The sequence below is a fragment of the Balaenoptera ricei genome, chromosome 2 (assembly GCF_028023285.1).
Source record: "Balaenoptera ricei isolate mBalRic1 chromosome 2, mBalRic1.hap2, whole genome shotgun sequence".
NCBI lineage: Eukaryota > Metazoa > Chordata > Mammalia > Artiodactyla > Balaenopteridae > Balaenoptera > Balaenoptera ricei.
In genome coordinates, this window is record NC_082640.1 from 186133173 (window position 1) to 186156819 (window position 23647).

Below are 23647 nucleotides of genomic sequence, written 5' to 3' on the forward strand. Positions count from 1 at the left end.
GGGTAAGGCTCCGCTCTCCCAGTGCAGGGGGCCTGGGTTCAGTCCCCGGTCGGGGAACTAGATCCTGCATGCATGCCGTGACTAAGAGTCCGCATGATGCAACTAAAGGATCCCACATGCTGCAGTGAAGATCCTGCCTGCCGCAGCTAAGACCTGGCACAGCCAAAATAAATAGATAATAAAATAATTAATAGGGACTTCCCTGGTGGTGCAGTGGTTAAGCATCCGCCTGCCAATGCAGGGGACATGGGTTTGATCCAGGTCCGGGAAGACCCCACATGCCATGGAGCAACTAAGCCCGTGCTCCACAGCTACTCAGCCTGCGTTCTAGAGCCCGCGAGCCACAACTACTGAGCCCACGTGCCACAACTACTGAGCCCACGTGCCACAACTATTGAAGCCCACACACCTAGAGCCCATGCTCTGCAACAAGAGAAGCCACCACAATGAGAAGCCCGCGCACCACAACGAAGAGTAGCCTCTGCTCGCCGCAACTATAGAAAGGTCTTAGTGCAGCAACTAAGACCCAACGCAGCCAAAAATAATAATAATAATAATAATTGGGCTTCCCTGGTGGCACAGTGGTTGAGAATCTGCCTGCCAATGCAGGGGACACGGGTTCGAGCCCTGGTCTGGGAAGATCCCACATGCCGTGGAGCAACTGGGCCCGTGAGCCACAACTACTGAGCCTGCGCGTCTGGAGCCTGTGCTCTGCAACAGGAAAGGCCGCGATAGTGAGAGGCCCACGCACTGCGATGAAGAGTGGCCCCCGCTTGCCGCAACTAGAGAAAGCCCTCGCACAGAAACGAAGACCCAACACAGCCAAAAATAAATAAAATAAATTTAAAAATAATAATAATAACAATAATAATTAATAAATAATTTTTTTAACGAAACTGCTACTAAACTAACTCCCTCCTCACATTCTACTTATGCAGTACAGAACTGTTCTGCCTTTTTTTTTTTTTTTTTTTGACATAGTTTATTGCATTTGGATCTTTGTACCTGCAATTCCTTTGCCTAAAATACACTTCACCCTTTTGTATAGGAGTCACTTCTTCTGGAAAGTAGTCATTGACAGACTCCCTTTCCCCAGGCATGGGATTCATGTTAAAAATCCTGATACTTTCCTTAGATAGCATGTTTTACTATTACAATTACATAAACAATTATGTTTTACTGTTACAATTACAATTATATTGGAATTGCTTGTTTACCTGTCTTCCCCCTCTAGTCTATAGGGTAGACGTCAGTACTTAATCATGTTTGGCACATATTAGGTACTTAATAAATATTTATTGAATGAATTTAATGTTACTTTTGAAGGAAGCTTTATAAAGAAATGCCTCCCATGTACCAAAGCCTCCTGATATGTGTGCGAAGGTGGTATTACAGATGTGCCATGGTACTGATGCCTGCAGCCCACCATGCTGAGGGCTGCTGGAGCAGGACCCACCCTGGGTTTGCTACAATTTGCCCTACAAATATTCCGATTTTCTGTGTGTGCTGACCTGAAGAAGGTTGGGGAGCATTGGTCTGTGCTAACTGGAGTCTTAAGTAAAGACTGTAACTAAAAATTTGCCTCTTCACATTTCATCTCAATTTTAGTGACAGTTCCCTGGTTAAGACTTCTGGTTGTAGAGATGCCTGGACTGCTTTTGGAACCAGTAAATAGCATGAGTGGGTGCAGGTTTCTTTGCTGCCCTTGATCAAAAATTTTTGAAATAAGGAACAAAACCTCTGAGTTTATTTCCCTCACCAATCTCGAGTGGTTACTCGGCCAGTTTCCTTACATAGGTAGAGATGGTGGGTTAAAAGAGGAGTGGGACAGACAGACCCTCTCCCCTTTTCCATAACATGTGTGCTGGAGTGTGGCTTCTCATGTTTATATCTAGTAGGTTCTCTCTCCAGAAATGGCTTGAATCTGACTAGATAGTGGGTAAATTAAAACACTTTTTTTTTTAATTTGAAAAAAACAATTTTATTCTTTCTTTCCCCCTATTGTAGGTCTTATCCAGAATCATATAAAATGTAAACATTATAGAAATTCATTATGTAGAAAATAAAATTCCTTGAACTTTCTCTCCTCAAAGAGGATCATTTTCAGCAGTTTGGTGTAGATTACCACAGTTTTTTATATACACAGTAACTTTTTATTTTAACAAAAAGGGACTCATGGGACTTAATGTTAATTTTTCTTAGCAACATACTTGATCATGTCTGGATCTTAGTGCTCATAGATCTGACATTATGTTTAATGGAACGTCATCTTCCAGTGTGTGCTGGCACCGTAGTTCACCCCCGTTGGTGGGCATTGGGTGGTTTCTGATTTTTTTGCTATTACAAACATCTGCAGTGAACGTTCTTTAACATAACTTTCTGTGCTCTTGTTAAGAGTGTTTCTGAAGGATAAATTCCTAGAAGTGTGGAGGTCCTGGGTCAGAGGGGATGAATATTTGATACTGTAATAGGTACTGCTAAATTGGTTTTGAGAGAACATTGTACTGTTTTATTAGCCCTACCGGAATGAATGAGAGTGCCCATTTTTCTACACCCTTGCTAACATTGTAGATAATTTTTGTCTATCGGATGAGCAATAAACGGTATTTTTAAAAAAAGATTGCTTTTTCCTGATAACTACTTAGATTGATGATATTTTCATATATTTGTGTCATTTTTATTTTCTTTTTAAAATAAGTTTCCTGTTGTATATCCTTTATCCATTTTTCTTTTCTCTTTTAAATCTTAGTGATTTAAACCTTTTATGTGTTTCAGACATCAGTCTGATCTGTCTGGGTTTCATGTCTTGGTGAGAAAGGTTTACTTCCAAGATTTTTTAAATTGATTCTGTTTTTTCTTCAAATACTCCTGTGGCTGGCATCTGAATGTTTAATTCATTTGGTATGTATTTTGGGGGATTAGTATGAGGTGTAGGGCTCTAATTTTTTTTCCCCTGTGTGCATTACTGCTTGTCCCAGATCATCTGTTCTTTCCCCCCTGTTTATTAAATTCCCTTTTGTTTCTTTGATTTAATTTATTTAGTTTTGTACCCATATCATGGTGTTTTTTTTTTTTTTTAATATTTTATTTATTTATTTATTTATTTATTTATTTTTGGCTGTGTTGGGTCTTTGTTTCTGTGCGAGGACTTTCTCTAGTTGTGGCGAGTAGGGGCCACTCTTCATCGCGGTGTGCGGACCTCTCACTATCGCGGCCTCTCTTGTTGCGGAGCACAGGCTCCAGACGCACAGGCTCAGTAGTTGTGGCTCACGGTCCCAGTTGCTCCGCGGCATGTGGGATCCTCCCAGACCAGGGCTCGAACCCGTGTCCCCTGCATAAGCAGGCAAATTCTCAACCACTGCGCCACCAGGGAAGCCCCATCATGGTGTTTTTATTACTGCACCTTTTGATTGTACATTTTGATTTTTCTGGAGTAGGTTAAGTCCCCTGCTGATTATTCTTATTTTTTAAAAATTTCATTGCTCTTTTTTGCAATTTACTCTGTCAGATGAATTTTATTTCATTTCATTTCATTATTTTGGTGGCGCCATGCAGCTTGCGGGATCTTACTTCACCGACCAGGGATTGAACCCAGGCCACGGCAGTGACAGTGCAGAGTGGTAACCACTGGACCTCCAGGGAACACCCAGTCAGATGAATTTTAGAAATAAGTTGCCATGTTCTAAAAACAGCCTTACTGGAATTTTGATTGGATTAATTTTGATGAAATTAATTGAATTTATAAACTGATTTGGAAGGCAATTTGCTGTTTTAATGATACCCAGTGTTTCTATCCAGGCATATGAAGTGTGTCTCGATTTTGTTTTTAAGGTTCATAATTTTCTTCATCTGGGTTTTGCATAGTTCTTGTTATGTTCATTACAAAGTGTTTTATAATTTTTGTTGCTGTTGTGAATGGGGTTTGTGAATATATGGGAAGGCTACCAAATTTGCATAATATCTTGTATCTGAGCACCTTTTGAACTTACTCTCATTTTGGATATCAAAATTAAGCAAGTTTATGTTATTTTTTAAATTATACATCATTTTTTCTTTTGATGTACCGTTCTATGGATTTTAACACATTTATAGATTGATGTTACCAGTACCGTAATCAAGATACAGAACAGTCCCATTACCTCAGAAAATTCCCTTGTGGTCCCTTTATGGTTGCTCCCTCCCCCATCATAACCTCCTGTAACCACCTGTCTATTCTTCATCCTCATAATTTTGTTTCTTTCAAGTCTGTCAAGTAAATGAGATCATACAGTATATCTTCTCTAATGCCTTTGAGATTGATCCAGGTTGTTGCATATAGTATTCTTAGTTTGTTCTTTTTTATTGCTGAGTAGTATCCCATTGTATGACTGGACCACAGTTTGTATCCACTCCCCCACTAAAGGACATTTGAGTTGTTTCCATGTTTGGCAATTATGAATAGAACTGCTATAAACATTCCTGTACAGGTTTCTATGTGAACATAAATTTTTATTTCTCTAGGATAATTAACCCAGGAGTGGGATTGCTGTCATATGGTAAAAAACTGAAGTTTTTCTAGAAAGTTGGTTTTATTACAGGCTTATTATAGTATAATATTCCTAATAGAAAGAAACTTAAAACTCTAGTCTAGTTATTATTTTTATCACTTGGTACTGTTCTCAGCCCACTAGAAACTAAAGTTTTTCCATCAGCATTCTCTTGCCCTTTTATGGGAATGTGATATATCTTTCCTATTGAGGTAGTAAGACTGCTAAAGAAAACCCAGAGTGCTCCAGAAAGTGGTATTGGTGATTCAGAGACTTAATTCATTCTGAGTCAGTAGGAGATAAAGAGTTACTATATGTTATGTTAAGAGACAGTTTTAATTGCTGTCGTTGGGATAAGACTAGCAATGTAGTAGAATTATATAGTGGAAAGAATTCCCTGAAAGAAGAGAGTGGGGATAATCTATATCATGCACTTAGGTCACAAGGGCATTGTGAACATAAAAGATACTCAAGAAAATTTATGTGATGGAAGAATGGCATTTTTACTGAACAGACAAATTAGTTTTTGTGAGTTTTTTTGTTTTGTTTTGTCTGTTTTGTGGGGGCTGAGGTGCGCACCGCATGACTTTTTGGGCTCTTAGTTCCCCGGCCAGGGATTGAATCCAGGCCCTTTGCAGTGAGAGCGCTGCATCCTAACCACTGGACTGCCAGGGAACTCCTGTGAACAGACAAATTAGATTAATGAATTATAACCAAGAGAACATCTTACATCTAGTAAACAGTTTCTAATCAAGTCTTTAAATAGAATGATTGTGGTAGAAGTCCACTGTAGATGAGACCTATCTCTCTAGGATGATTCTTAATTTTAGACCAGAAAAACACCAAAATCCTTATTTTATATATATTTAAAAATACAAGCACCAGTCATAAAATTCATCTGATTTAACTCTTTGATGAAAATGCTACCTATTGTCATAGAAGCAGCTATCCCATATTTGGGATTTGGGGATGTTAGTTCCATCTGCTGTCTTGGTTTTGGCTAGCTTTTCACAGCTGAAGATTATTTTGGGTTTTGAAATATTGTTTGTTTTAATATTACAGTTTTCTTTCAAGTCAAGTTTTTCTTTCAAGTTCATTTTTCCCCATAGTTATTTTCATAGGCCCCCAGGGATCTCTCCCCTAACATGAACTATAGGAGAACTCACTTGTATCTGTCATTTGGTACTTAATTGAGGCTGTTTTTTTACTGCCTTAAAAAATTATTTTCCAAAGTAATACATGCCTATAGCTTAAAAAGTCAAATAATACTAAAAAGCTTCTAACTAAAATTGGACTTTCTTTGCCTCCTCTTTATCATTCAGTACCATTAATCAAAGGCTCCTACTTTCAATTTTCTAGGCTCTTTTTTCTGATACTCTTTTGGTTATCTCCTGATTTATAATTGTAGACATCACTGACTTTCTCCTTATGGAAGATGGATATAGCTTTCTTATGATTCACTTCCACATCTACTTTCCTTTCCTCAGCCTTTCTATTGCAATGATATATTTAGTTAAAGTTAGATTTTTTTAACTTAATCAAGCTATGTAAATGTTCAGTGTTGGACCACAATAATTTATTTTCTTATATAATTTTTTATTTTGTCTAGAATTAATAGTTACCTCAAGTTTTGTGGGGTTTTTTTTTTAACTTTCTTATGGTTCTATGTATTTTCTGCAAATTGTTCCAACATATCTTTCAAATACCTTGCAGTACCGATGCATATGATGTAACGTATTAGTTCAAGAGAGAATAGGTGGGTAGAGGTTAGAAACAGCAAGATAGCGCTTTCAAGGCACAGATGAATGGGGTAGTGGCTACAGGGAGATGTCAGGCCAAGATATTTTTTAAAAGATGGGCAAAATACCAACATGTTTGTCTGCTAGTGGGAATAATTTAAGAGAAAGGGTACAAATGGTGCTTTGAGGAGAGGTGCTGGAATGGGTGAGAGGGGATGGTAGAGGTATTGGCTTTGGATAACGTGGACAGTCCTTACTTAGAAGTAGGAGGAAAGTAGAGGGTACTATGCCAGTATTCTGCAGGTGAGTGGTTCTAGATGAGGGTGGGAGCTTGAGAAGTTTTCTTCTCATTGCAGCTCTTTTTTCAGTAAAATAGAAAGCAAGATTACCAACTAAGAATGTGATTATCAAGGAGATAGGAGATATTAGAGATCTGAGAAAGTTACAGTAATTAACAGGTTAGTAGGAGAGTGAATGGACTGAGAAATATAGTAGAATTACCAGGCAGCCTTAACGCTTCCCTGAGGTTACTGATCATGGATTTAAAGCGAGAATAGACAGCCTGGCTGTAATTTACTGTCCAGCAACATTCAGTTAACCAGACACAGGCATAGCATTTGTAGATGGTTGGGATTTTGCTATAGTAAGTGTAGTGAAATGGAAACAGAGCAAGGGCATTGATTTGGAATACCCAAGGGAGTGATTTCAATTAAAGACAATAGATTTAAGTAGGAAGTAAGTACTTGAGGGGGAAGGCAGACCATAAGAAGGTGATGGTTAAAGCAGAAACTAACACACCATTGTAAAGCAATTATACTTCAATAAAGATGTTAAAAAAAAAAAAAAAAAAGAAGGTGATGGGATCAATGGCTATGGATCCCGGTGAGTTCATATAGTTATTGGGATTCTAGAGTGGGTGGGTGGGAAAGGTAGGAGGAGGTGGTTAGAGAGTGGGAAACTCAAGATTAAGATCATAGTGGGTTTTCCGATATTGGTAGTTCCAAAGTCTAGAGTATAACAGTGTAAATGGCTTCAGTATGTGGCTTTTCCCCCCCTCCTTTCTAGCAGCTTTTTAGACTCTTCTCATTTATCCATGCTGTTGAGAAATTTCACAGTGAAGTGCCAAGGAGTTGGTCTTCATTCTTTGTTCCTGGTACTCATTGAACCCTTTCAATATGAACATTCTTATCTTTCAGTTCTGGAGAGTTGTCTCATTTTATTATTTAAAAATCGTCATTCTAGAATTCCTTTTTTTTTGGCTGTGCCGTGTGGTTTACAGGATCCTGGTTCCCTGACTAGGGATTGAACCTGGGCCCTGGCAGTGAAAGTGCCCAGTCCTAACCACTGGACTGCCAGGGAATTCCCAAGAGCCTTGATTATTTATTTTATTTACTTATTTATTTATCTATCTATCTATCTGTCTTGGTTTTCTGTCTCTGTTTCTGTTTTACCTTCTGAGTGATGTCTTTAACTTTATCTTCCAATCTTCCTGATAAATTTGTTGGAGTTCCTGCATGTGTCCTCCTCCTGGTTCTTTCCTGTTCTGATTATTTGTCTTTGTAGTATCCAGTTCTGGTATCAATACTGTTTCTTCTGTTAACTCTCTGAGGATAGTAAAAGCTTTATTCTTTTTTTTTTTTTTTAAGTAGATGTTTTGCTCCCTACATTGTTTCTCTTTTCTCTGGGATTCTTTCTTGGTGTCTGTCTTTCATACAGAGACTTTCTTTGGAATCTGGTAACCCCTGGTTGTCTGTGTCTATTTAAGGTGGAACCCTAAGAAGCTGATCAGAAGCTGGTTTGCATGTATAGGATATGTTTGACCACAGAACTTTCCTTTGGGAGTCATCCAGTGCTTTTATTGGAGGACCCAGATATCTTTGTCTTTAGATCTCTTCTCTGGGACCATTCTGTTCTCTAGGTTAAGAATCCTCTGTTCTGCCCGGGAGGAGACATGGTCCCACCCCTCAGTGGCAGTCTGACACTTAATCTCCACCCCCCTTTTCATCTCCATGCCTCACTCCTGCCCTCTCCTGGGCCGGTTGACCTTGAGTCCAGAGCCTCATTGTCTTCTCCACAGAATAAGTTTACAGTCCCTTAAGAACCGGTGGTCATTGGTTTGGTTGGGGAGCAGCAGCATTCTTTATACAGACTTTTGACTTTGGAATTAGCCCAGCAGCTCCCCTGTCGCCTTTGGTCCCCTGGGACCTCCAAGTCTGGAGCTGTTTCCAAGTCATGCTGGGAAGTCACACTGTTCCTGGTTATAGTGTCCTTTCCTCTGTTGTCTCTTCTCTCTCTTTCAGAAAGTTGTTGAAATCGTTTTCCCACTGTTGTCTTCTCAGCTTGTTATTGTGCTCTTGTGGCTGTATGCGTTTATTGTCAGTCTGTGTCCTCTCTCCTACACTAGAGGAGAAACCAGAGAGAGGCCAGAGGGAAAAAGATTCAGTCTTGAACCTCATTTGTCCTTGGCCTCTAAATACTCAATAACTATTTGTTGTTGGTTGTAAGAATGATAAAATCGTACTTCTTTTTCCTTGAATGTGCTAAACTTCTTGAGATTTTAGTCACAACTTTTTGTGTATATGAAGACTATGTTAATAGCTTTACAGGAAGTTTGGAGACCAGAGAGGAAAAAAAATTCCCACAATCAAAATATTCTGAATACCATTTTTATTTTTTGTATATTCTCCATATTTTATATGTATTTTCAACATACTTTTGGCCATAATTTTGTATCATGGTGTTTTTCCCCTCAGAATATTAATTATCCTAAACAGGTTTCCCTGTTGCTGCATAATCATAATTGTAGGTTTCAATGCTTATGTGCAATTCCATTGATTAGAACAATAGTTCTTAAACTTTTTTGTTGGTCTCAAAATTCCATTAAACTTTTAAAATTGAGAACTCACAACAAGCTTTTGTTTATATGGTTTATATCTGTTGCTGTTTACGGTATTAGAAGTTAGCACTAAGAAACCTAAAATATATATTAATTCATTTAAAATAATGGCAGACCTTTTACCTGTTAATATAATGTATTTTTATGAAAAACAACTATTTTCCAAAACAAATTACAGAGAAGAGTGACACTGTTTTAATTCTTTGCAAATCTCTTTAACGTCTTGTTTAGTAAAAGTTAGCTGGATTTTCATATCTGATCTGCGTTCACGCTGTTTTGGTAGTTGCTCTGGTTGGAGCGTATGAAGAAAATGTGGCCCCACACAGATAGGTAGTGAGAAGAGAAAGGAGGACCTCAGTATCTTTTTCAGGTGGTTCTGGGTATTGCTCTTTGATACTCTACTAAAACTCAATAAATAGTCATTTCTTGGAAGGGGGGCAGTGATTAATAGAATGTTTATTCAAAACACTGTTGATGGACAAAAAGAGTTAATACTCTGAACAATTGGCTTCAATTGGAAGTTAATAGTAGCAGATTTGGAAGTGAGCAAGCAGAACGGTAAAGATAGCCTTAGTAGTCTGATAACAGATACAGCTGAAAATCATAAAGATGATCATCATGGTTTATTGTGGAGTATTTACAGTTAATGTGCAGAAAAAGAAAAAACTTCCCATAAACCCAGTTCCCACAAATTAAAAATCACTTAATTACATAGTTGTGACACTTTTTTTTTATCATGGTAAAATATACATAACATTTACCATTGTAGCCATTTTTAAGTGTGCAGCTCAATGGCGTTAAGTACATTTGCAGTGTTTGCAACCATCACTGTCCATCTTCGGAACAGATATAGTCAGTCTCATTATTCACAAATTCCATATTTGCAAATTCACATACTACAAAATTTATTTGTAATCCCAAAAATGAGTACTAGCTGTGCTTTTGCAGTCTTTTTCGGACATGCACAGAGCAGTAAAAAGTTTGAATTGCTTAATGTGCGTTTCCCTAGCTGAGGCCCAACAAGGTGACACTCTGCCTTCTTTCAGCCTTCATACTATAAACAGATGCCCTTTTTGTGGTTATTTAGTACACATTTTCCACATTTTTGTGCATTTTGTTGGTGATTTTGTTGTTTAAAATGGCCCCCAACTGTAGGGCTGAGTATTAGCCAGTGTTCCTAAGTGCAAGGCTTTGATGTGCCTTACAGAGAAAATACATTTGTTAGGTAAGCTTCATTCAGGCATGAGTTAGATAGTGCTGTTCAGTGTTAATGAATCAATAATGTATAGTAAATGAGGTATCCTTAAACAGAAACACACATAAAACAAGGTTATGTGTTGATCAGTTGATGAAAATGTTATATGACCAGGGGCTCACAGGAGTCTTAACTCTTTCCCCCTAGGAACAGTGGTTCAGTATTCACTAGTTCAGAGTGACTTCATAGAATGTAATTACTGTGAATAACGTGAATCAACTGTCCTTTTTTTTCTGAAGGAGGAGGGTTAATTGTTACTGGTGTTTTCCCCTAACAACAGATATATGGGAAGGGGTATTAGAAAAGGGTATAGGCTTTCCTCAGATGTCTGATTCTTGAAAACGTTTTTAAGAGCGGAGAAATAGGAAGCACATTGAGAGCTCTCTACATGAGGTGTGTGGAAGGTGCTGCTCAGGTGCCTGGCTTGGCTTCACAGTGGCTGGGAGGAAAGTTGGCCTTTCGCCGGGATCTTCCCGTTTTCAAGGCACTGAGTTATTTTCTCTGGTCAGTACTAAGTTTTTCCTGGATTGCACCCTTCTTAGAGCATACTCTAGGCTTGTATGTGCCCTGCTCTGGGTGCCTCTGATTTTTGTCCCCCAGAAATTATTTAAAGTCACTTGTCTGCTGATGCCACCTCTCCCATTCTCTTTGCCATTCTTTGTCATTTTGTCTTTATTGTTTAATTGGACTATCAGGTGGAAGAAGAGAGAATGCATGTGATTAGTATGCCATCTTTAACTGAATGTCCTCATTATGGGTATGAAGGAGCTTTTCATTGTTATTTTTATTCAAGTTAATTATATATTATACAGTTTAAAGAGTCAAGACTTTTTTTTTCTTTTTTTTATGTGTTCCCTGCCCGCCCCCACCAATTCCCTAATCTCCTAAGATGACCACTTTCAGTCTTTTAAACTGATTCTTTAGGTTTTACTTTCATATCTTTTGATAGCATGTTTTATTCTTAATTATTTTTTCAGTTTTAGGCATCATTATCTATTAACTTCACTATGATTTTTTAAAGTCATCACTGACTTTTAAAAATTAACTCCTTATTGATATATAGCACACATCCAGAAAAAGTGTAAACATTTGCTTAACCATGACCCAGGGCAAAAATATACCATGACTTGAACCCCAGAAGTCCTCCTTTCTACCTCCTTCTAATCATTTCACTGTCCTTCCTCCTCAAGATAGCCACTATCCTGACTTCTAAAACACCATATTCTGGTTTTTTCTCTTAAAGTTTTACTAATAGAATCATACAGTATTGATGATTTTGTGTCTGCCTCTTTTACTCCGCCCTGTGCTTGTGCCATTCACCCGTTTTGTTTGTATTGTTAGGTGTTAATTTGAAGTTTTATTTTGTAGGGAGCTGTTATAGTTGATAGGCTTGTTCTCCGTTGCTGTAGACTGAATTGTGTCCCCCAGAATTTAGATGTTAAAGCCTGTTTGGAGGTAGGGCCTTTGTGAAAATAATTAGGTTAAATTAGGTCATAAGGGTAGGCCCCTGATCTGATAGGATTAGTGTCCTTATAAAAAGAGACACCAGAGAGCTTGCTTGCTTTCTTCCACTTGTAAGGACACAGTGAGAAGGTGGGCATCTGCAAGCCAAGAGGAACTGCCCATGCTGACACCCCGATCTCTGACTTCCAGCTTCCCAAACTGTGAGAAAATAAATTTCTGCTCTTTAAGCTGCCCAGTCTGTGGTATTTTTTGTTTTGACAGCCTGAGCTGACTAATATACCATTCTTCTGGATTACTGTGTCCTCTTAAAGGACTTGGGATCTTTTTTCTGCCTGCTCTTGTAGATGCTGGCGGTTGTAGATGCTTTAACACCAGTCAGGAGCAGGATGTAAGGATCTTTTTTTTTTTTTTTTTTTTTTTTATTTATTTCTGCTCTGATCTTTATGATTTCTTTCCTTCTGCTAACTTTGGGTTTTGTTTGTTCTTCTTTCTCTAGTTTCTTTAGGTGTAAGGTTAGATTGTTTACTTGAGATTTTTCTTGTTTCTTTAGGTAGGCTTGTATAGCTATAAACTTCCCTCTTAGAACTGCTTTTGCTGCATCCCATAGGTTTTGGGTCGTCGTGTTTTCATTGTCATTTGTCTCTAGGTATTTTTTTATTTCCTCTTTGATTTCTTCAGTGATCTCTTGGTTATTTAGTAACGTATTGTTTAGCCTCCATGTGTTTATCTTTTTTACGTTTTTTTCCCTGTAATTCATTTCTAATCTCATAGCGTTGTGGTCAGAAAAGATGCTTGATATGATTTCAATTTTCTTAAATTTACTGAGGCTTGATTTGTGACCCAAGATGTGACCTATCCTGGAGAATGTTCCGTGCGCACTTGAGAAGAACGTGTAATCTGCTGTTTTTGGATGGAATGTCCTATATATATCAATTAAATCTATCTGGTCTATTGTGTCATTTAAAGCTTCTGTTTCCTTATTTATTTTCATTTTGGATGATCTGTCCATTGGTGTAAGTGAGGTGTTAAAGTCCCCCACTATTATTGTGTTACTGTCGATTTCCTCTTTTATAGCTGTTAGCAGTTGCCTTATGTATTGAGGTGCTCCTATGTTGGGTGCATATATATTTATAATTGTTATATCTTCTTCTTGGATTGATCCGTTGATCATTATGTAGTGTCCTTCCTTGTCTCTTGTAACATTCTTTATTTTAAAGTCTATTTTATCTGATAAGAGTATAGCTACTCCAGCTTTCTTTTGATTTCCATTTGCATGGAATATCTTTTTCCATCCCCTCACTTTCAGTCTGTATGTGTCCCTAGGTCTAAAGTGGGTCTCTTGTAGACAGCATATATATGGGTCTTGTTTTTGTATCCATTCAGCCAGTCTGTGTCTTTTGGTTGGGGCATTTAATCCATTCACGTTTAAGGTAATTATCGATATGTATGTTCCTATGACCATTTTCTTAATTGTTTTGGGTTTGTTTTTGTAGGTCCTTTTCTTCTCTTGTGTTTCCCACTTAGAGAAGTTCCTTTAGCATTTGTTGTAGAGCTGGTTTGGTGGTGCTGAATTCTCTTAGCTTTTGCTTGTCTGTAAAGCTTTTGATTTCTCCATCAAATCTAAATGAGATCCTTGCCGGGTAGAGTAATCTTGGTTGTAGGTTCTTCCCTTTCATCACTTTAAGTATATCATGCCACTCCCTTCTGGCTTGCAGAGTTTCTGCTGAGAAATCAGCTGTTAACCTTATGGGAGTTCCCTTGTATGTTATTTGTCGTTTTTCCCTTGCTGCTTTCAATAATTTTTCTTTGTCTTTAATTTTTGCCACTTTGATTACTATGTGTCTCGGCGTGTTTCTCCTTGGGTTTATTCTGTATGGGACTCTGCGCTTCCTGGACTTGGGTGGCTATTTCCTTTCCCATGTTAGGGAAGTTTTCGACTATAATCTCTTCAAATATTTTCTCTGGTCCTTTCTCTCTCTCTTCTCCTTCTGGGACCCCTATAATGCGAATGTTGTTGCGTTTAATGTTGTCCCAGAGGTCTCTTAGGCTGTCTTCATTTCTTTTCATTCTTTTTTCTTTAGTCTGTTCCGCAGCAGTGAATTCCACCATTCTGTCTTCCAGGTCACTTATCCGTTCTTCTGCCTCAGTTATTCTGCTATTGATTCCTTCTAGTGTAGTTTTCATTTCAGTTATTGTATTGGTCATCTCTGTTTGTTTGTTCTTTAATTCTTCTAGGTCTTTGTTAATCATTTCTTGCATCTTCTCAATCTTTGCCTCCATTCTTATTCCGAGGTCCTGGATCATCTTCACTATCATTATTCTGAATTCTTTTTCTGGAAGGTTGCCTATCTCCACTTCATTTAGTTGTTTTTCTGGGGTTTTTTCTTGTTCCTTCATCTGGTACATAGCCCTCTGCCTTTTCATCTTCTCTATCTTTCTGTAACTGTGGTTTTTGGTCCACAGGCTGCAGGATTGTAGTTTTTCTTGCTTCTGCTGTCTGCCCTCTGGTGGTTGAGGCTATCTGAGAGGCTCGATGGGAGACTGTAAGGATCTTTTGACCAGTAGTTAATTGACAGGAAGTGGAAGATAAGGATTTTTCCTCCAGTGAGTATTTGCTGCAGGTTTGTTGGACTCTTGATTTGAGGAATGTGGGGGGAAGCCCTTCTCATGTGTGAGCTCTCTTTATCCTTATTTTGTAATTTTCCACTTTGCTTTAGGCGTCAGAGTGAGTAAATGGAATTTCCCAGAATTTTACACAAGTGCCAGGGACACTCCTCTTTCCTTGCCTAGTGAATTCCCTTGGCTTTTGCTGTGTGTGCGTGCACACGCGCGCACACACACACACACACACACACACACACACACACACACACCCTCCACAACCTTGGGAATGAGTCAGTGGTCTTCCCTCCGGTCTGCATCTTTCTGAGGCACCTAGTGATGCCCCACAGTTGCCTCCTCTTTTGGTGACCTCGAGGTCTGAGCTCTTCTCCAGGCTCCAGCTCTGGGCCAAGGTTATTTTGGTAGTTGAGTCATCCCAGCAAGGGAACTGGAAGGAAGAGGGGATTAGGAGCTTCCCCCTCAGTTTTCATTGCCACACATAGACACATCATGTTAAATGATAATGTTTCACTCTGAGGACACTTGCTTTTGATAAAATGACTCTCTTCTACAGTTTGATTTAGCTGAACGCAACACATTTTTTTTTTGTTTTTGTTTTAGATACTTTTTGAACAGCAGTACTTGAAAATGAAAATGTATAATAACAAAATCAGAATAGAATCTTTAGAAGGTGGATATTGAGCAGAACCAGAAGAAACTAGTGATCAAAGGGCCTGTCATGAGAATAGAAACAAAGTCTCAGAAGATCAGAGGAAGGAGGAAGTGGAAAGGCAGCATTTTTGATGGATTTGGCCATGAGAATGAGGAAGAAAACAGAATCGTGGCCAGAACAGTGTTATTGAAGGGGTTTCTTCGGAAATCCCTTTGGGAGATGGAAATCCCTTGGATCTTTGGGAGATCCAAGTATACCACATAAAATTACTTATGAAAGTAAAGTTTGAAGAAAATTCATTCATTCAACTTTAAATTATTATTTTCTTTTTTGGCCACGCCACACAGCTTGCAAGATCTTAGTTCCCCGACCAGGAATCGAACCTGTGCACCGTTCAGTGGAAATGCAGAGTCCTAACCACTGGACTGCCAGGGAGTTCCCTCAACTTTAAAATAACGGAATTTTAAAACCACATTGGTATTTGTTAAAACACCAGAAACCATGTTTCTTCACTGTTCTATCTCTATCTCTGATGTGTGTGTGGTTACTGATGTGAGTGTTCGAGGCCTCAGATCACCCCAGTAAGTGTTCATTGAATGCTTCTTGTGTACAGGTAGTGCTCTAGGGCTATAACAGGATGTCTTCTCCCCGATTGAATTATGCACAAGGTGGTCCTTGTTTGCATATTCCAGCAGCCAGTATTTCCTTTAGACTTATTTACTGTAGTTTCCATCAAGACTTATGTTTTCCAAATATAGAATCAGAATTTTGACTTTGCTTTTTGCAAGCACACACACTCATTAACTCTCCCCTCCTCCACCGATTCTGATTTTTGTTTCCTCCTCCAGTCAGGGGTGAAGGGGTGGTGGGTTCCTTGCACTTCAGGGTCAGACTCACTGGATGCCTTGCTGCAGTGTTTCCCTTTCTTTAGCTCCTTAGGAGGTTAATAGGTTCATAGGAAGTAATCAGATGGCATGGGCAGATGGAGGCTTTAAACCAAGTTAATCAGTTATAAAAAAAAAAAAGCATTAATATGAATAGTGCAGCAGTTCTTGAAGTAGGGACGTGGACCCCTGGAGGTTTTCTGAGACCATTTTAGGGGGTCTGCAAAATCAAAACTGTTTTGGTAATACTATTTAAGACATTATTTGCTTCTTCCATTCTTTCTCACGAGTGTACAGTAGAATTTTCCAGAAGTATGTGACGTGTGATATCATAACAGATTGACTATGGGAGGACATATGAGAATTTCATTAAAATGTTATTTATATTAACACTAACAGACTTTTTTCTCCAATTTTTTTTATTGTGATAAAATACATATAACATAAAATGTTTTAACTGTTTTAAAGTGTATATTTCAGTGGTATTAAATACATCCATAATGCTGTGCAGCCATCACCACCATTCACCTCTAGAACTCTACATCTTATAAAACTGAAACTCTACACCCATTAAATTCCCCATCCCCCCTCCCCCCAGCCCCTGGCAACCATCATTCTACTTTCTGTCGCTATGCTTTTGAATACTCTAGGGACCTCATAAGAGTGGAAGCATGCAGTATTTGTCTTTTTGTGACTGGCTTATTTCACTTAGCGTAGTGTCCTCAAGGTTCATCCATGTTGTAGCAGGTGCCAGAATTTCCTTCCTTTATAAGACCGAATAATATTCCATCTTATGGATGTACCACGTTAAGCTTTTCCATTAATCCCTTGATGAACTTTTTTATTTGGCCATGCTACGTGGCTTGTGGGATCTTAGTTCCCTGACCAGAGATTGAACCTGTGCCCCCTGCAGTGGAAGTGTGGAGTCCTAACCACTGGACCTCCAGGGAGGTCCCCCTTGATGATCTCGAGTTGCTTCCACATCTTAGCTACTATGAATAATGCTGCTATGAACATGGATGCACAAATAGCTTTTTAAATCCTTGCTTTCGGGCTTACCTGGTGGCGCAGTGGTTAAGAATCCGCCTGCCGGTGCAGGGGGGGACACAGGTTTGAGCCCTGGTTGGGGAAGATCCCACATGCCGCGGAGCAACTAAGCCCATGGGCCACAACTACTGAGCCTGAGCTCTAGAGCCCGCGATCCACAACTACTGAGCCTGTGTGCCACAACTACTGAAGCCTACACGCCTAGAGCCTGTGCTCCACAACAAGAGAAGCCACCGCTATGAGAAGCCCATGCACCACAACGAAGAGTAGCCCCCAGTCACCACAACTAGAGAAGGCCTGCGGTGCAGCAACGAAGACCCAACACAGCCAAAAATCAATCAGTCAATCAATCCATCTGTCCATCCATCCTTGCTTTCAGTTCTGGGTACATACGCGGAAGTGGAGCTGCTGGATCATCTGGTAATTCTATTTTTAATTTTTTGAGGAACTCTGTACTTTTTTTTTTTTTTTTTTTTTTACAGTGGCTGTACCATTTTATACAATCCTACCAACAGTGCACAAGGGTTACAGTTTCTCCACATCCTCACAAAGGCTTATTATTTTTTGGGGGGTTTTGGCAGTAAGCCATCCTGATGGGTGTGAAGTGGTATTTCTTAGTTTTGATTTGCATTTTTCTAATGATAAGGGATGTTGAGCATCTTTTTTATGTGCTTATTGACCATTTGTATATCTTCTTTGGAGAAACATCTCAAGTCCTTTGCCCATTTTTAAATCAGGTTTTTGTTGAGTTTTCAGAGTTCTCTGTATATTCTGGATATTAATCCTTTATCACATATGTAATTTGCAAATATTATTTCCCATTCTGTGGGTTGCCTTTTTACTCTGTTGATAATGTCTTTTGATGCATAAAATTTAAAATGTCATGAAGCTTTGCCCTATGTTTTCTTCTAAGAATTTGATAGTTTCATAGGTCGTATATTTAGGTCTTTGATCCACGCTGAGCTAATTTTTGTATTTGATGTTAGGTCAAGAGTCTGATAACTTCATTCTTTTGCATGTGGATATCATTTCCCCAGCACCATTTTTTTTTAATTTTTAAATTTTATTTGTTTATTATGTTTGGCTGTGTTTGGTCTTTGTTGCTGCGTGCGGGCTTCCTCTAGTTGTGGCGAGTGGGGGCTACTGTTTGTTGCAGTGCACAGGCTTCTCACTGCAGTGGCTTCTCTTGTTGCAGAACACGGGCTCTAGGCGCATGGGCTTCAGTAGTTGTGGCTCACAGGCTCTAGAGCTCAGGCTCAGTAGTTGTGGCGCACCGACTTAGTTGCTCCGTGGCATGTGGGATCTTCCTGGACCAGGGTCGAACCCATGTCCCCTGCATTGGCAGGCGGATTCTTAACCACTGCGCCACCAGGGAAGTCCAGCATAATCTTTAAGAATATAAAGGGGACCAAAAAGTGCGAGAACCGTTGACAAAGAATCTTTGAACACTTTCCCCAGACTTTGACTATAGTCCCTTTCTTCATTGGTGCTTCTTATTGGATCTGTGTTCTGAGGGACACATAGTAGGAACACAGCCTCATTGACATGGGGTGAGATCATTTGTTGTTCTGGACCTCAGGTGCAAAGCTGGGTTAATTATGTTCCCTAATTCATGGCAAAGCCTCTCTCTTCACTTATGTTTCCTTCTGTCCCCTATCACCCCATCCCCCCTTCTCGAGATCCATAATTCCTAGTTCTGGTTATCCATAGTTCACTTTTTTCTTTTAATTAATTTTTATTGGAGTATGGTTGCTTTACAGTGTTGTGTTAGCCTCCACTGCACAACAAAATGAATGAGCCGTACACATACAGATATCCCCTCCCTTTTGGACTTCCCTCCCGTTTAGGTTACCACAGTGCACATAGTTCATTTTTAAGCAAGAAAAGACAGACTGACTAGGTGAGGATGTCAGTGCAGGGTTAGTACAACTTAATTTTTTTTTCTTTTTTTTTTAAGATAAGAAGTGCATATAATTAGAAGCTGTAGCTCTTTCTTCCTATATCTTAGTGGCTTATTTTTAGACTGCCTCCACCCCTTTTTGAACAAAGGCTACCAGGTGACCCATTTGTTGCCTCTGTACATACTCATTTGGTTAGCCTGTAGATTGATCTGAAGCTAGGGTCTTTTCCTTCTTTAAGGAAGAGTGCCTTTTCCTTCTCAAAGAGCTAGTGCCTCTTCCTCTTCTCTAAAGAGCTTTTCTATTTTATTGAAATAAGATGTTTTTAAAGTTTTCAGATTCAACACCAACTTATTTGTTCGTATATTTACTCAATTAACCAGCTCCCACTTTGTGCCGGACACTCTGGAAAGCATTTTGGGCTGTATAAACCTATAAAAGCTATAGTTCCTGCCCTTGTATCCCAGAGTCAGATAAAATTAAACTGTCAGAAAATAATGAATAGATTTGCTACTACACTGCCATGTTTTTAGAAGTATTTTCATTGTATAATCTCTCTCCCCTTTTGGGAGGGGTTAAGAGGTGGTTTCTGGGAGACTTTTTTTCCCTGTGTCTATAGGTAACTTAAAATGTTATAAAATACCCTTATTTGCATGAAGCCCCTCTTGTCAATTATAAAATATTTATAAGGTGTAAAATATAATTGTAACTGGTTGAGTTTTGGGTTTTTGAGGTTTGTTTACTTGCTTGCTATTTAACAGTGCTAGATGTCTGGGCATTTACAAAACTATTACTAATTAGTCTGTAATGACCAAATTCTTAAAATCCATAAATATTAATTTTTTTCTAGGTCGCAATAAAAATAATTGACAAAACTCAGTTGAATCCAACAAGTCTACAAAAGGTAAGATTGGTCCAGTATCCAGTATTTTTTTTTTTAATGATTTTCAGTGCTAATTGTCATCTAATTTGTCCATTAATTACCTCTACTATTATTTTTATTTATTGTGTTTAGTACACAGTAAAGCTTCCTCTTCCTCAAATGAATGCAACTTAAATTTAATATGGTTTAAATGTTGTATTGTTGGATTTTTTTCCTTCGGTTGAAGATAATGATTTTTAAATGTTCTTAATAGCACAAACTGAAGGCTGTACTTTTAAATTGAATATTCTAAATATTGACTAGAATAGAGTTATAAAAAAGACAGAACAACATAGTTTCATGTAATTGGTCTTAAGCAGAGTTACACATCTTTCTTACAGCTAATACTGAGATCTCTAAAGTCAGCACTTTGGCTTTATTAAACTACCACAATATGTCTAATCAAGGAGTGATGATTAATTGATATAAAAGGAAAATATAAAAGTAAAACTAAACTGATAGTTGAAAACATGTTTGTTAATGCACTATTGCCATTTGTATTATCTAATGTAGATCAGAAGTTCTCAACCCGGTGCATGTTAAAATCACCTGGGCCTCTTTTCAAAATCCTGATGACTGGCCCATGGGGAGATTTAATTGCTCAGGTAGGGCCTGGTCATAGGTATTTCACTGGTGCATCAGTGAATGATTAATGATCTTCATAATAAGATCCTTCTAGTTCCTTTTGGTTTTGCAGAGCCTTTTTACATACTTCATTTGATTTCTAGACTTGGCCTTTGGTAGCTGGGGGATACAGAGACCTAGAAATAAGAACAGGAAGTCTTCTGCCACTTAGCTGAATGTGTAACTTGACCTTGAGCAAGTCACTTAACTTTCTGGATGTTGGGTTTCTTATCTTTAAAAATGAAGACAATTTCACTAAGTGAAATAAGTCAGAAAGACAGGTACCATATGATCTCATTTATATGTGGAATCTAAAAAATAAAACAAATAGACAAACAAAACAGAAACAGACTTACAGAGAGCGAAACTGTTGGTTGCCGAGGGGAGTTGAGTGAAATAGGTAAAGGGGATTAACAGATACAAACTTTTAGTTATAAAGTAAACAAATCATGGGGATATAATACACAGCATCAGGAATGTAGTCAGTAATGCTGTAATAATTTTGTAGGGTGACAGATGGTTATTGGACTTATCATGGTGATCATTTCATAATGTATTTGATTGTCACATCACTATGTTGTACACCTGAAACTAACGTAATATTGTATGTCAACTATACTTCAGTTGAAAATAATAATAAAAATAACTAATTAAATGGAGATTTAATCTTCTCATGATGGATTATATTAATGAAATAATACATATAAAAGAGTTTTGTAAACTACAAAGCAGTGCGTAAGATATTTTAAGGATAATGCCCTATGTACATTTCTAATGTAGTTCTAGTTCTAATGATTATTTTCTATTTATATCATCATAATTTTGAAACTCTGTGTGTGTGGGGTGGTGGGATTAAGGTGGAGAGGGAGACAGATTTTATCTTGCACTGAAAATGTTATTTAAACAAGTGGTTCTGCAGGGCATAGTGGGCCTAAAGAGTTCTCAGGGTGGCCCTGGAAGGATCCAAAAATTCCAGTCCTTTGTTCTGAAGATGAAATTGTATCCATTTCCTTAAACTCATTTCTTCATATATCTAAGGACTTGGTACTAATTAATAAGTTAGGGGTTACTAAAATTTGGTATTCAGAACTAAAATTAGCATGTAGAGAAGTTTGCTAAGGATTCTAATTCAGTATTCTAATGTTACAGATCTTCCACTATTCATGTGTACTTGCAGATAACTGGAATTCTAGCAGTTTTCTAGGAAGAATTTTATTATAGTATTGTCTTGAGTTGGTTGTGATTTTCCTTGCTTGCTTGCTTGCTTTTTTTCATTATTTTTGGTCATAGTTTTTAATTGCCACTGTTCTTTTTTGTTATTATTCCAAATTACTGTTTGTCACATCATTATCAATTTAGTACCTGGTAGGTTGTCTGTTTAACTTGATGGTGTGATGCAGATTTGCATCAGCATTAATTTTGGCATATAAATAATAAGACTTTTAAGATTTGTTTGGTATAGTTCAAGTATGAACCATCCACAAAAGATTTATACTACAGGCAGATCTGTCCAAGTTAAATAATTTGATAAGTGTAATGTTTTCAGTTTGTAAGGTGTTGTTTTAAATCATAAATCATGTGTTTGTATTCTTATAAATTAGAAGCATTCTATAAATATTTCCTTCACATTCTTTTTCGCTGAGTTCCTTTTCCATGGAAAAGTGGCAGCAGAGTGGTGTATACCTGGCATCTTTTGCCCTTGGAATAGTGGTGCTTGCAGCTTGTTTTCTTCCTCAGCACCACTCACAGTTGTATCACACCTGCATCAGGAACAGTTCTCTTTATATTGTAATTTTAAACTCTGGAGCTTGGTGTATGGCCTTAGGAGCTAACATTTACATTAAGCAACATTCTGCCATCAACAATATGTGATCTTTTTGTACTGCCACTACCAAAAAAAATGTGGACTGGCTCATTCAGGCAGTGTTTGAACACAGGTGTTAAAGTAGTGTCATTTCAAAATGTTCACGATATTCTGGCTTACACATTGAATCATGTACATCTGATAAATGCATTTAAGCAAACCTGAGTTGACTGCATATTAGTAAACTGATGTTATTTTCACTGACAAGTTCTTCACTTTTCCTTTTAATTTTTCCAGCCACTGAGTGAATAAATGTTAGATTCTAGTAAGATATATTTTTCTCCATTGTTTTTGTACATCTCAATTTCTTAGTACTATCCCTGAGACATTTTCTGTTCATAAATGTCTTTTAGGTCAGCCTTTAAAGAACTCTGTAATGTTGTGTACCTTTAATGGTTTTGAAAACAACAGGAGAGAAAAAAATGTTAGTCTTCCTCCTGGTTTTACAAAGTCATTTTTAGCTTTGATTTGGTTACAGATAATCTTGTTTTATTAAATTCAAGTCTCTCATTAAGAAGCAAGTTATGACTTTATTAAGACATGCAGGTAGGGCTTCCCTGGTGGCCCAGTGGGTAAGAACCCACCTGCCAGTGCAGGGGACATGGGTTCGATCCCTGGTCCGGGAAGATCCCACATGCTGCGGAGCAACTAAGCCCATGTGGCACAACTACTGAGCCTGCGCTCTAGAGCCCGTGAGCCACAACTACTGAAGCCAGCGAGCCACAACTGCTGAAGCCCGCAAGCCACAACTACTGAAGCCCGCATGCCTAGAGCCTGTGCTCTGCAACAAGAGAAGCCACCGCAGTGAGAAGCCCGTGCACAGCAACGAAGACCCAACGCGGCCAAAAATAAATAAATAAATAAATTTATAAAAGAAAAAAGAAAAGACATGCAAGTACACTAAGTGTAACTCATCTAAAGTTATTTTCTTTTCTCATCTTGGAGTAGTGTGTTAACGTAAAGAGGGAGTATAGAGTAATGGTTAGGAACACAGTTAAGCCAGCCTACATGGATTCAAATCTCGGCTTCAACCCAACCTAGCTGTGTGACAAGTCACCTTCCTGGATCTTAGTTTCCCTGTTTGTAAAATGGAAATAATAACAGTACCTCTAGGGCTGTGGTGAGAATTAAATAAGTTAACATTTAAAAGCCTTTAGCACAGGGAGATCAGCTTGGTGCTTTGTGACCACCTGGGTGGGATAGGGAGGGTGGGAGGGAGATGCAAGAGGGAGGAGATATGGGGATATATGTATA

The 23647-nt window shown here is 38.4% G+C and overlaps 1 protein-coding gene across 11 annotated transcripts in view; it reads left to right on the forward strand.

Annotated features, from left to right (window-relative positions):
* Nucleotides 1-23647, forward strand: part of MARK3 (microtubule affinity regulating kinase 3) — a 109198-nt gene that overhangs the window by 19706 nt on the left and 65845 nt on the right. For all 11 annotated transcript variants that reach the window (XM_059915071.1, XM_059915073.1, XM_059915072.1 and 8 more), the window contains exon 3: nt 19834-19887. In XM_059915071.1, the coding sequence (XP_059771054.1) occupies nt 19834-19887 (54 nt within the window). The remainder of the gene's footprint in view (nt 1-19833; nt 19888-23647) is intronic.